At 42.2% G+C, this 15021-nt stretch overlaps 1 protein-coding gene across 3 annotated transcripts in view; it reads right to left on the bottom strand.

Moving 5' to 3' along the window:
• Positions 1-4091: 4091 nt before the first annotated feature.
• TRIM9 (tripartite motif containing 9) overlaps positions 4092-15021 on the bottom strand; it is a 106137-nt gene continuing 95207 nt past the window's right edge. Inside the window, exons 8-13 of one of the 3 annotated variants that reach the window (XM_044232158.1) lie at positions 14786-14974; positions 12187-12228; positions 11746-11769; positions 10582-10885; positions 8197-8359; positions 4092-6151 (exon numbers count right to left, since the gene is read on the bottom strand). In XM_044232158.1, coding sequence (XP_044088093.1) covers positions 6089-6151; positions 8197-8359; positions 10582-10885; positions 11746-11769; positions 12187-12228; positions 14786-14974 — 785 coding nt within the window. In that variant the 3' untranslated portion in view covers positions 4092-6088. Of the gene's footprint in view, positions 6451-8196; positions 8360-10581; positions 10886-11745; positions 11770-12186; positions 12229-14785; positions 14975-15021 lie in introns of all 3 variants that reach the window. The other 2 variants (XM_044232160.1, XM_044232159.1) reach the window with 2 other exon arrangements.

Below are 15021 nucleotides of genomic sequence, written 5' to 3'. Positions count from 1 at the left end.
GGAGCTGGAGAAAGAACAAAGAAAGTCTAAACCCAGCAGGAGAAGAGAAATAATAAAGATCAGAGTAGAAATCAATGAAATAGAAACAACAACAACAACAACAACAACAAATGATAGAACAAATCAATGAAACTAGGAGCCTATTCTTTGAAATAATAAGATTGGCCAAACTTACCAAAAAGAAAAGAGAAAGGACCCAAATAAATAAAATCATGAATGAAAGAGGAGAGATCACAACCAACAGCAAAGAAATACAAACAATTATAAGAACATATTATGAGCAACTATACGCCAGCAAAGTTGACAATCTGTATGAAATGGATGCATTCCTAGAGACCTATAAACTAACAAAACTGAACCAGAAAGAAATAGAAAATCTGAACAGACCCATAACCAGCAAGGAAATAGAAGCAGTAATCAAAAATCTCCCAACAAACTGAAGTCCAGGGCCAGATGGCTTTCCAGGGGAATTCTACCAAATATTTAAAGAAGAACTAATACTTATTCTTCTGAAGCTGTTTCAGAAAATAGAAATGGAGGGAAACTTCCAAGCTCTTTCTATGAGCCCAGCATTACCTTGATTCCAAAATCAGACAAAGACCCCACTGAAAAGGAGAATTATAGACCAATATTCCTAATGAACACAGATGCCAAAATTCTCATGAAGATACTAGCCAATAGGATCCAACAGTACATTAGAAGGATTATTCATCACAACCAAGTGGGATTTATTCCTGGGCTGCAAGGTTGGTTCAATGTCCACAAATCAATCAATGTGATAAACTTCATTAATTAAAAAAAGACAGAACCACATGAACCTCTCAATAGATGCAGAAAAAGCATTTGACAAAAACCACATGATCCTCTCAATAGATGCAGAAAAAGCATTTGACAAAGTACAACATTCTTTCTTGATTAAAACTCTTTACAGTGTAAGGATAGAGGGAACATATCTCAATATCATAAAAGCCATATATGAAAAGCCCACAGTGAATATCATTCTCAGAGAGGTAAAACTGAGAGTTTTCCCTCAGGTCAGGAACATAGTAGGGATGTCCACTCTCACCACTGCTGTTCAACATAGTACTAGAAGTCCTAGCCTCAACAATCAGACAACAAAATGAAATAAAAGTCATCCGAATCAGCAAAAAAGAAGTCGATCTCTCACTCTTTGCAGATGATCTGATATTTTATGTGGAAAACCCAAAAAAGCTCCACCCCCAAATTGCTAGAAGTCATACAGGAATTCAGCCAAGGGGCAAGATATAAAATCAATGCATAGACACCAATTGTATTTCTATACACTAACAGACAGAAGAAAGAGAAATAAAGGAGTCAGTTTGGTTTATAATTGTGCCAAAAACCATAACATGCCTAGGAATAAACCTAACCAAAGAGGCAAAGGATCTGTTCTCAGAAAACTATAGGACACTCATGAAAGAAATTGAAGAAGACACAAAGAAATGGAAAATTATTCTATGCCTCATGGATTGGAAGAACAAATATTGTTAAAATGTCTATGCTACCTAGAGCAATCAATACATTCAATCCATATCAAAATACCATCAACTTTTTTCACAGAGCTGGAACAAAGAATCCTAAAATTTGTATGGAACCAGAAAAGACCCTGAATAGCCAAAGGAATGTTGAAAAAGAAAACCAAAGCTGGTGGCATCACAATCCTGGACTTCAAACTCTATTACAAAACTGTAATAATCAAGACAGTACGGTACAGGTACAAAAATAGACACATAGGTCAATGGAACCAAATAGAGAACCCAGAAATGGACCCTCGACTCTATGGTCAGCTAATCTTTGACAAAGCAGGAAAGAATATCCAATGGAAAAAAGACAGTTTTTTCAACAAATGCTCTTGGAAAAACTGGATAGCAACATACAGAAGAATGAAACTGGACCATTGTCTTACACCATACACAAAAATAGACTCAAAATGGATAAAACACTTAAATGTGAGTAGGAATCCATCAAAATCCTAGGGGATAACACAGGCAGCAACCTCTGTGACCTCGGCCATAGCAGCTTCTTGATGGACACATCTCCAAAGGAAGGAAAACAAAGGCAAAACTGAACTATTGGGGCATCATAAAGATAAAAAGCTTCTGCACAGCAAAGGAAACAGTCAACAAAACCAAAAGACAACTGAAGAATGGGAAAAGATATTTGCAAATGTCTTAACAGATAAAGGGTTAGTGTCCAAAATCTATAAAGAACTTATCAAACTCAACACCCAAAACACAAATAATGCAATCAAGAAATGGGCAGAAGACATGAACAGATATTTCTCCACGGAAGACATCCAAATGGCCAACAGATACAACAACAACAAAAACTGCTCAACATCACTCAGCATCAGGGAAATACAAAGCAATACTAACTCATAAGTCAGAATGGCTAAAATTAACAAGTCAGGAAATGAAAAATGTTGGTGAGGATGTAGAGAAAGGAAAACCTTCTTACACTGTTGATGGGAATGCAAGCTGGTGCAGTTACTCTGGAAAACAATATAGAGGTTCCTCAAAAAGTTGAAAAGAGAGCTACTCTGTGATGCAGCAATTACACTACTAGGTATTTTTCTGAACTATACAAACATAGTGATTCAAAGGGGCACCTGCACCCCTATGTTTATAGCAGCAATGTCCACAATAACCAAACTATGGAAAAAGCCCATCAACAGATGAATGGACAAAGAAGATGTGGTGTATATATTTACAATGGAATATTACTCAGCCATCAAAAACGAAATCTCGCCATTTGCAATGACTTGGACAGAACTAGAGGATATTATGTTAAGCAAAATAAATGAATCAGAGAGAGGCATTTATCATATGATCTCATTCATATGTGGAATTTAAGAAACAAAACAGAGGATCATACAAGAAAAAATAAAATAAGATGAAATCAGAGATGGAGACAAACCATAAGAGACTCTTACTCATAGGAAACAATCTGAAGGTAGCTGGAGGGGACGGAGTAAGGGAATTGGGTAATTGGATGATGGACATTAAGGAAGACACATAATGTCATATGCACTGGGTGTTATATAAGACTGATGAATCACTGATCTCTACCTCTGAAACCAATAATATATGACATGGTAGTTAATTGAATTTAAATAAAAAAATAAAATAAAGAAAACAGAGTATCATAGAGGAAATAGGGAAAAATAAAAGAAGATCAAATCAGAGATGGAGACAAACCATAAGAGACTCTTAATCATAGGAAACAAACTGAGGGTTGCTTGGCGGGAGGGGTGTGGGGGGATGTGGTAACTGGTGATGGACATTAAGGAGGGCACATGATGTAATGAGCACTGGGTAATATATAAGACTGATGAATCACTGAACTCTACATCTGAAACTAATATTATATGTTAATTAATTGAATTTAAATAAAAAGAAAATAATAAACATTTACAGACAAAAATAAATAAATAAAAGTCAGCAAAAAGAAATAGATAAGGGGTAATGATAATATAAAGGTGATCAGTACTGTTGTGATTATTTACTTATTTTTTAGAGATTTTATTTATTTATCGGAGACAGAGACAGAATACATAAACAGGTGGGAAGGGCAGAGTGAAAAACAGCCTCTCTGCTAAGCAGGGAGCAGGGTCCTAGGACCTTGGGGTCATGACCTAAGCCAAAGGCAGATGTTTAACTGACTGAGCCACCCAGACATCCCCAGTGTGATTACTTGAAAACAAGTACATTGTTCAGTCATTCAAAGAAATGTCAAAGGAACCAGGTTTGAAAAAGGCAGTGACATTATACTTTGTAGTACAAGTTTACGGGTTTTTCAGGAGGAGGTTTGTGAAAGTAAGTTCCCAAGATTTGGAAAAATACCCAAACAGCATCTAAACTACAGATGTTTCACACTTAGCCAAGATTCAGGAGGTGGGTACTACTGGGAGACAGTGTCTGTGCTCCCAGGGAAATCAGGTGAGGACCAAGAACTTTCATGAATTCTAGGGGACTTTCCAGTCAAACTTGCCTGAGAACCTGTCTCTTGGACAAAGGTGAATCGTTATCCCAAACAGGCAAAACCCAAGAATTTTAAAGAGACATATGATGTTCTCTCATAAAAATCTTTTATTGGCACACCAGAAATATCCATTTTTCTAGTACAATAGCTGTATGCATCTACAATGGTAATTCTGTGTAAACTAGGTGTTACAAGTCACTAGAAATCTACTCAGCAGGATGAATTTAATAAAGAACAAGAGGAACTATGAGTCTACAGCGGCCCAGCCATCGAGTCTCATTGGAGAGTAAATCAAATATCAAACTAGTGTTGTCCTGCAACAGAGTTTTTCTGTAGCCAAGAAACCAAGATGGACGTATACAGGATAGCACCCATCCAATAAATTAGGTACATGTAACCAGAGAAACACTGTAACTGATAGAGATGAGCTAAATAAAGCACAGAAGGAAATAATTAGCTATTTACATATCTTACTTTATGCCAAAACTTTAGTTTGTTAGCTTCCCCATCCTACCACTTCTCTTTTATCTGTTATTCTTGTTTTTTCATGCGGAATTTCTTGGCTCACTGGCAAATATTTAGACAACTAATCAGAACCTCTTTCCATGTTCTACGTTTTCTAAAACTGCATGTCAAACAAAAGAATCAGAAGGGTAACCGTGTAAGTCTGTCTCTATAGAGAAGTAATAAGAATTATCATTCTGCTATCAGTCAGAGCAATGACATACAATTTCATTTTCTTCCACACATTACTAGAACTACTCCAGAAAGTTAGGTTGTGAATGGCAGCAGAGTGGATGGATTTGTCATTTGTAACAGGCACAGATATACATGGAGACACGTGAGTTTATCCTGAGAATGGGGATGCCATGGACTGCAAATTAAGAACCCCCATTTACTGAAAATGGGTTCTCTCTCTGGTCGCTGTTTGTTTTTTTCACATTCATTTTTAAGGCTTAGTGTCATTGCAGCATTAACAAATAAGAATGCTGACATCATTTCTGCCATAATTATGATGAATGGCAGCAGGTACCATAATTAAAATAATGTAGCAGAAAAGGCATTGAGTTGGTATGTTTCTGGTGCCACGGCCAGAATGGGTAGATTTTTAGCATCATTCCTGGGAAACTGAGAGATCTTGCCAATGAGCCTCGTTGCTCCTTATTTCCTTTCTAGTACTTGTAAAAGAATTTGTAATTGTCATATTTTTGGTTTGCTCTCCTATGAGAATTTAAGCTCCAGAAGGGCAGTAACCACACCTGTGTGTTCACCACTGTGTCTCCATTGTCTAGAACAGTGCCTGGGCCATAGTAGGTTCTCAGTTAAAAACTTGTATTAAATAAATGAACCAAATCATAAACCCCTGGTCTGCCCCAGTCTAGAGACTTCCTAGTTTGATTCAATGACCAGGGTTTCTGGCCTCTCCCAATAACCCAGCTATTCTAAGGATCCTGCGGGCTGTGAACCTTTGTGTAGCCATATGGCTATTATTTTTGTGCTTCAATGGATAGTCAGACTTCTCAATGCTGCATTCACTCTGCCTACCTCTCAAAGTTTAGCTATGCAGGGCTAGCACTGCACGAGAGGTAACAGCAAGAACCTTCTAGGAGGCAAACTGCAAACTCCAAATTCAACGCATTCTTCCCCACCCCTCTCTACAACCTCTTTGTCAGAAAGCTTAAGAAAAAGGTTATCAGGGGGATATTCTCTTGGCAGTAACAGTTCAGTAAGTCACCAAGAACATGATCAGAAAAGAAACAAAATATAACTCACCTACATTAAAAAAATTATGTAAAATAAGAGCAAAACCTGGGATTGGAAACTAAGTGACATGGTGGGCAGCCTAGGTCCTCCGTTGGTTAGAGTTGCGGGAGGCGGAAGTGATCGCAGGCATCAGAGCCGGAGAGAGGTCGGAAAGTTAGGGGCGGAGCGGAGCTGTGGGGTGTGAAGGCGTGGGGACCAGCTTTTCTCTCCTCCTCCCCCTCTGCTTCCAGCTCTCCAGCATCCCATCAGGTGCTGTCGCTCTCCCAGGCGGAGGTAAGGACGGAGGGTAGGACCAGCAGCTGGCGCCTCCAACGGCCCATCCTTAGGCTATTGATGCTCTGCTGGAGTAGAAGTCAGGGACTGGGAGCCCGGTGTGAAGCGTGACCTGGGGGAGGAGACTGTGAGTCCTGGAAGCACCGCGGGAACCCTCCCTGCATGAGCCCCTCCCCGGGGCACAGCGGCTGTGTTCCTAGTTCAATGGGGGACCTGTTCCCTTTCTTTAACGTCTATTCTAGTAGATGTTAAAGAAGAATTCTAGTAGAATTCTGCCTGCGCTAAGAGCCTGGCCACGGTTGGGGGTTCCCAAATCTTGGAGACACTTGATAATGTGGTTCTTATCCACCTGCCTCTTTTAAGGATCCTGGGAAGGCTGTGTTCCTTCTGACTGAAGACACAGGCATTGATCTGCAGGTAGCAAAAGCCTGTTGGTGAGGGCGCAGTGACAAGGCCGAATCCACGGATAGAGAACCGGTGAGCGGAGAACCCTTCTCTTATCACGTGTCCACTAGTAACTCCGATTAGGATGAGCCTTTCGTTTGGGGAACGAATAGGTGATTCCCAGGTCTAAGAGACAGGGGCAGGGGTACGGTTTCCCTGGATCCCGAGCAGCCTCGCATCTTGATGGACAGCGGCATGGAGGAGGCCAGAAGCATCTCAGGCTCTACTGTTCTCCTTCCCCTTCTCGTACCTGTCTCCCGAGCCCCAGAGTCTTTCTCTAAAGATACTCAGAACACCCTGGAAAACACTGAAAACCACTGAGTACAACATCCGTTGGAAGGGGAAACAGCTGCAATGTGTGGAAATCTTTGAAGGAGGTTTTTCTAAGACTCACGTCTAGGGCAATTTATGGTTTCCTTTCATCCAATGTAGAGGCTGAACTCTGAGAGATTAGATTTCAGCCTCCCAGAAAAACCCCATCTAGTCGCAGGAAGAGAGAAGGGCAAAGGTCACTGGGTTGCAATCACTTTTACTGCACACACTGATAAACAACAATTGTTTTCTTTTCTTTTTCTTTTGTTTTTAAGCTCCCAAGACTATGGTTTTGAACAGAGCAAAGATCACCTGGAGGGTTTTGATTCCCACGACCTAGGCATCTTACAGCAGCTGATAATGAGAGCTCCAGCTGAGAGGGGCAGGGAAAGCCCAGCCTAGCAACCGGGCACCCCATGACTCTGATCTTCATCCCAGCCCTGGCCCCTTGGCCCTGCCTCGCTCCCATGAGGCCCCTCATGCCTCAGCAACTTTGTGCCGGTTGTTTCCTCTGCCTGGGAAGCTCCACACCCCTCACTCCCTCCAGGGCACAGCTCACTTGGGGGCTGTTATAAGGCCCACCCCACAGTGAGCACCCTGGCTGAGATGGCAGCTGCCCTCTCCTCCCTACCACCCTCAAGCCCCTCGCCCTGCCCTTGGCCTCATCTCCCTTGCACTTACTGTCTTCTAGCTCATATATCATTAACATTGTCATTGTGCTTATTATTTATTCTATTACCCATAACTCAAATGTGAGCTCTACGAGGGCAAGATTTTTGTTTTGTTCTCACTGATAAACAACAATACTTCTAGTAATTACAGTGCCTGACATATTAAAGGCACTCAGTAGTTATTTGTTGAATGCATGTATGAGAAGAACCTATTGGCTCTTTGCAGTAAATCATAAGTAAGTAACCCGAAGGCAGGGACTGTTTTCTAATCCCCGTGGCACCTAACAGAGCAGAGGAACAGTGCAGAGAAGATGCTCAGGATTTCTGATAATGGTGCTAATACTTCCGTCTCATACCTTCACCTCTCGGGCACTCATGGAGCTTTGCATAAGTCATTCCATCTGTTTTCAAACCAGCTGGTTCAAGAGTTTCTTTCCTACTAGGGATGAAACTAGGCCTCAGGGCCAGTCAAGAGCAAACCGTGAACTGAGTTCCAATCGCCCACTTGCTGTGAATTAGACTGTGTCCAAGCTTAACGAAGGGGCTGATGCTGATCTGGAATCATCTCTGTTGTCAACGTTGATCCCTTTCCCCTCTCCTTTCCTCCGGGTCTCGGTCTGGGCCTTACACGGTTGGCTTCCCTCTCTCAGGGGCTAACGTACCACCCGCGGGCAGCCTTTGAAGCAGAGCGGGCAGAAGCTGCTGGGAGGCGCGGGGGCACAGCGCTTACCTGCACGTTCCTGTTCAGGCTGACCGCCGGGAAGAACAGGCCTTCCACGTTCTCGAAGGCTATGGGACCCTGCTGTTCGTCGTTGATAAAAAAGGTCAAGGTTTTCCTGTTCAAGTCGAGGAGGACCCCGATTGTGGCCCCCTTGGTGATCCCTCCCTCTGTTCTGGAGGAAAAGAAAACAACTGGGTTTCACTTGTCATCATTCTAGAAGCTCCCCTCTTTGTACTAACTATACAAACCCTTTTGTACTAACCTGTATTTTTCAACCTGTTTAAAAATGTTGTTCCCCACACCCCAGGAGCGTTTAAAAAATTTTTTTTTTCCCTTGTCACCTTCCTCACACATTGTTTTAATACCAGAGATACACTGGGTATTTGTTTATGTGTTGTGTGTATATCTGTGCTTTGTAAATAAAAAGTAAGATTTTTTGCTTAACCCCCCCCCCCACACCAAGTTTCTCTCCCTTGGGGGAGATAGCGCCCCCTGCAGAGAATATAGTTTGAACAATGCTGCTCTCTGATGGCTGAGAGTGAACTCATTCCCAGAGGGCCTCTACCTCTGAGCCTCCTCAGCAGAAAACAAATCGATCAAGTCTAAGAGAAAAAGCCGGCTTTGGGCTATCAGAGCTCCGTCTGCAGCGATGTCGTGCACTTGGCACAAATGGTGTGAATTAAACATCAACTCCAAAATGCCTTAATTTGAAAGTCAAAATAAAGAAGCACTTAAGCTGAATCGAAAGCATATGCATGAAAAATGGGATGTGGGGCCGTATGCTACCGATTTAACAGAAAAAACTCATTCCAGAAAGATGTTAGCTCTGGGCATGTTGAGTTTAAATTGAGAAGGCTCTCTAAAAAATGACAACATTGGAGAGGATTCTCCCCTGCAAAGTGAAACAATTATATTGTGGAAAATGGAGGAGTGGTTTTAAAGAACCTTCATTGAAATGTCATTTTAAAGCAAATTATGTCTAATGTTTCAACAGATGCTTTCACAAAAGTCATCAACGTGGATGGTCAGATTTGCCTTACACCCTGATCTTTGAGGTCTGCCAACACTGAACTTCATCCTCATCTCAGCAGAGCACAGAAACAGGTTAAGTGTTGTTCTTTCCCCCCAGCATGTACAATACAGACTGTCCATAATCATCAAAGGACAGGTTTATAAATCGCATCTTGTTAATTCACAACTTCAACAATGAGAGCACAGTTTGCACGCAAGCAGACACGTTCAACTTTAAGAATGTATTTCTTTGCATAGTGTGACCCTTGTGTTATTATTTACTCCTTTACTCCAACATAAAGAAGCTAGAAGGGAAAAGTAAGTGGGTACAGGGGGGAATGGTATGATGACTCTAGTGACTGAGGGCTCCCCCAAATGTAAACCACCAAAGATGCCCACTTATCGACACCCGAATGGATTTGATATTAGGCTGAAGTGGTATGTGTGTTCACTGTAAGGGATTATGAGCAAACAACAGACACCCAGATGGGTGTGTATAGAAAATGTCCAAGGGAATGGGAAGTGGAGGTCCTAGGAATCCTACTGACCAGAGAAGGAGCAGTGATGACCTTCCAGAAAAAACTGAGACAGTGGAGTCCACCAGGGCACTACTGCTAGACTTGCTTTCCTCTGCCTCTCTACTTACACAAACCAAATGATAAAGGAAGTCTAGGGAAAAAAATAGAGTTCGGGTTAAATGATAATTGCCTATATTTTGGTGTTAGAGGCAAACCTAAGGAGATGACTACATTCTCCTTCCCCAGAAAACTGGGCGTTCTGAATTTATACGGTAATAGGAGAGTCCTACAAATTCTAAAGCTATCTAAACTGGTATCTGTAAGATTTAAGTTTAACGCATGGTTTCTATTCTGGGCAGTGGTATTGATAATAATCCTAACAAGAAGAACAATGGCTTCTGTTTTCCACTGCCTCCGATGTGAGGCATTCTCACATACCTCATTTAATCTGGAGAACACTCCCATCTGGAAAAATATAATTAGCCCAATTGGACAGATTTGGAGACAAAGGTTCAGAAAAACTAAAAGGCTCTCCTGGTAAGTTGTAGGTCTGGATTTTATGATCCTAGGATATTTTCCTGGAATAGATATGCATGGGGAGTCTTAGTTACTAGCCATGGTGAAGGACCTAGGAAAGGGCTCATATCTCTGGCATTATGCAAACGTAAAATCAATCAATCCATCAATCCATCAATTAACCCCTGAGAAGGACTCAGGTAAGAGTAGTAGAACTCCTGCGTCACTTACTGGAGACCACCTGCCTGGCTGCCCGGATGTTGTCAATTTAATAGGACTCTGAACTTGGGCTCTCATTTTTTACCAGAAGCCAGCATGAAGAAGGCTCAGTCTGGGGGCTGCTGGGTACCTGTTGGTGTGCGAGTTGTTGTGCATGAACCAGCTCCGGTGATTGTCCACATACATTGCCCAAGCTTTGTCATCCTTCCCTAACATCACATCCTTCATCACGTCCATGCGAGCCACGCCGAAGGCAGGGTCAGGGTGGTTGTCATAGCGATCCACGGTTAGCTCCCAGTAGTGGACGCCCTTGGAGAAGCCGGTCTTCCCCAGCACCACCCGGTCATCATAGCTGCTGCAGGTCACTGTCAGGTTGTCATTGGAGAAGATGATGTCAGCGTGTGCCGAGCCAGGGTCGAAAGCAAACCAGGCCACTGGGAACAAGAGAAGGGAGTGGGGTTACCGAGGCTGACCCGAAGAGCTCTGTGCAGTGCAACACGCCCCTGCACGGGGGAGGAGTGTCGTGTCCCGTTTTCATGCTGCCATGCAGGAAGGAGTGCCGAGGTGTCCGGGGCCACAGGGGGCTGTGAGTGAGCAGACAGGGGCCACATCCTGGGAGGTGGTACTCTCTGCACCCAGAAGCAGACGGAGGACACAAGACCGATTCAGCAGGGGTTACCTGACTCAGACTGCACTCCCAACCAGGTGATCCGGGAGTGAAGTGGCATCGATTTTGGAAGGTGCAAGTCCCTTCACCCGGTGACTGGGACAACAGTACACCGGAGACATAAAGGGAGAGGGTGCGCTAAGATGCCTGTGTTACCCTGAGGCAGGGAGGCTAGGATCTACAGTCCTAGATGGAGGAGGGATAAAACACACTGAGTGAAACCAGGAAATGTCCCTTCGGCAGAAGTGTTGACATCTAATCGTTTTTGAAAACGTTCTCAGCGCTAGTGGAAGCTCAAAGGCTGCAAAGCTATTGGCAACATGAAATAATTTTCATGAGTGTGACTTTGGACGTGAGACGGGTTGCTTCCTTCGTACCTTAAAAATAACAGTTTGCATGTTACTCCTAACACTAACATGTAAACTATTTTGCTGGAGCAGTAGGTATTTTGGACATTAGGTGAAGAGAGAATGACATCTTTGCACGCATCGTTCTGACCCAAGTTCTAAATGCCGCCTACCAATAACACACTCTGGAGAGATGTCATTGCTGATTTATTGAACCTGTGAGCCATCTCACATGCACTTTGGTCTTTGCTATTTGTAACAGAATAAGGTTATTCCATACCTGCCAACAGCTTTTTAATGTCAACTGTTGTCATTCCAAGTGAAAGGCATGGGAGAGAGAAACAGGAAGCAAAATTGACATTGATAAGAAAACATGTCTCTTTTGATAGACTCATACCAAAAAAGGGCTTGATTTCAAACACTACAAACACTACAATTGTCAGTCTGACTTGTACCTTAACCCACATTAGCACTCATAAAGAGTGCTCTGCATTGATGTATAAGAAAACTGCGGGGGGGGGGGAATGCAATCCTCTTTTAGGTGTAAGATTTAAAAATACACTTTTCTAAGTATAGGGGAAAGTGTTCTAATGGGAGATTTTCATGACAATCAGACAATTTTATTGACATACAATAAGCTGCTGCCATTTATTTGGTGGAGGAAATTGAGCATGCCAACCACACAAGTCAAAGATGACAATCACGATATAGGTGTACTTGCCTAACTGAGAGTAAGGTGCCGACTGAGGCTCAAAGCTGCATCCTATAAAGAGATACTACACATCAAAGCTATGAAGCAGCAACCAGGAGGATAAACAGTATTTGTATACACTTAAAAAACACCAGCTGCAATGAGTCACCAGAGGCCTGATTCATGAAAAACCAAAGCCCGTTTTATATTAGTTAACTTTGCTGGGTATAAAAAGGCTTTTCTCTTGCCCTTTCCCAAATGAAAAGTATATCCCCTGCCCCCCCAATTTAATAAATCCTCTTTCAATTGATTCTAAACTAGCTTAAATTTTTCTCAGCCCCCAAACTCAATCTTTTCCACTAAAGTTTCTGTACTAAACAGAGGGCTTACTGTTTAGAAAGGGGAAATATTTGGGGCTGGAGGGAAGCAAAATAAATAAATAAAGAAGAAAAATGTGAGAAGTGAGGAGATATTACTGGATCTTGATAAAAACTCTGTTCTGTAACACTATTTCATGCACCTCTAACTCTGGTGGTAACTAAAAGGTGTTTGTTGTGACTTGAGCCTAAGTTAAATGATACACATATGTGGGACTGAACCTAGGATGTAACCTGTATGTTAATAAAACATCTGATAATTTTTAATAATGGCATAAACTAAATGTAGTGAAACAAATGTCTTCATCTTCTTAGATCATTTTACTACATCGATTCCTCTCACCTAAGTGGGGGTGCATACTAGAATCACCTGTGAAAATTTCCCAACCCTCCTTCCTCAAGATTTGGATCCCATGAGAAGCTGGGTTGGGTGGAGGAAGAAGTGTGGTCTTAAAATATTCCAAGGTGTATGACCTCTAGTTTCAAGTGGTGTTGGAACTGAATTGGCAAATGTATTTTTAATGAGCACTCGGGTATCCCCTAGAGGGAATCATTTAATTTTTTTTAACTCAGAAAGGTTTATACATAACTTCTAAAACAATTGAAGGATAATACACTGAATTAAAAGAATTTTAGAAGGAATACAGCAACTTACTATAAAAAAAAAGGACTAATGATTGAGTCAAAAACAAAACTGTAAAATATGTCCTTACTTTTGGTAACTTTATTTTACTCTGGGATGAATTCACATACAAAAGAATCATTTCCTTCCAACTCATGGCTGAATTTTATGCCTAGCTTCCACCAATGATCACTTTAAAATTCCTATTCACAGGTTAGAGCATAGTGAGGACTGGAAAACAAGGAGTTTTAAAGCTGAATCTCATATCCCACTTTGGAAATGAATTTATAGAATCTGAACAAGGCTTTAAAACTTTTAAATGAATCATGCCTTCTGCAAGTCTTTTTCAAAACACGTGTTCCAAAATCTTGTTACACTATTGAAAACATACCACCATACATGTAAGAGTCAATGATACAACTAGAACAATGCTGTTAAACACAGCCATCTTGCATCCCCAGACCCACATTTCATTTTATTCTTGAGACAATATACATTACAAAGACTATAACAGTATTTTAGTACATTAGACACAAAGTGAAAAGAGTTCCATAACAAAGCATGTTTGAAAGCCAGTAGTGCACAGAAAAACAATAAGAAACATAAAAGCACAAAGAAAAATGTCATTTTAAAGAGAGCTTGAAGTCCCTGCATCCTTTTTGCACTGTCATGCTGTGGCCTTCTTCATTCCGGGATGTGGGATGAGCAAAAAGAATAAAATAAAAAACAAAAGAAACCTTTGGAAATGTGAAATGTGCATCACGTGTATTCACGATTACAATATAGTCCTGAAGAGATCAAATAGGTCTGCATCATAGATGTTTTAGGATTCTGTTGGCTAGACAGAGTCGATTGTGCAATAATGCATGTCTAGCCTCCCTGAAATCAATCTAAAGCCCTCTCCCAACCTGCTTGGCTGTGGGAAACTTGGGGGAAGCCAGCTTTGGCCATGACTTGGATCCCTGGGCCTTAGGCCAGTTAAGGGTTTCTAATTTGGCTAGTGATGTTCCCTCCCCATTGCTAGGAAAAATCCGCCATGAGAGGGACTGTCCTACCAGCAAGCCCAGGCTTCTGCAGAAAATACTTTCATGTTCTGCTGTCTGCTTTGGCTGCTTTGTGGGATGCTGTCTGCTGTTGGTGTGTGTTTTTACTTTATTTTTCGATACAGATCTCTTGAGTCTATGTTTAATCAGACCACTACGGGCTGGATGCACTGATCCAGTCTCCCAGACACAGCTGGTTTCCTGGATACAGCAGGGTTGCAACTCCCAGACTAAGGCCACAGCCTCCACTCAGCCAGCGCCTATGCCGTGCTATGTCACTGCATGTGATGACAGAGCAGGTCATCCATGGCGGTACCAGCTGGTGCAAAAAGAACAACTTCACTCGCCACTTTCCAATGCCATTATACATTGACCACAGCTAGATAGTTGGGCCTTACACCACACAAACAAGAACGCCACACAGCTCCAGCATCCAAACCCTTCTCATACCAGAAGCAGGCCACAGACATAGAGATCAGCTCATTGCCCTCTCCATGCACATGAATGGCAAGAACAAAACAAGTATTTCGGAGATGCCATCGAGGCACAGAGAGATCAAGGGGAAAGGTCAGACGAGCTCGGCTCACCCGGTGCATTGAGAGACTGCAAAGAAGAATGCAAGCTCAGCTGGTGGGGTGAGGATCGGATATCAAAGTAGGATCTCCCGGGAAAGCTGGGTTGTAGATTAAGGGTGGAGGAGAAAGGACTCATTCTACGGAGCGGCAATCTTTCCGAAGGCACTGGAAAAGGGAGTGTCTGTTCTTCTGAATCGGTGTCTAGATGTAAGATCAATGCAAACTACAGATCAGAAATCTGCTACCTG

Source organism: Neovison vison, chromosome 13, assembly GCF_020171115.1.
Source record: "Neovison vison isolate M4711 chromosome 13, ASM_NN_V1, whole genome shotgun sequence".
In the NCBI taxonomy this organism is placed as follows: domain Eukaryota; kingdom Metazoa; phylum Chordata; class Mammalia; order Carnivora; family Mustelidae; genus Neogale; species Neogale vison.
Note: the sequence above shows the minus strand (reverse complement) of the source record. Positions and strands in the feature narration are given on the sequence as shown.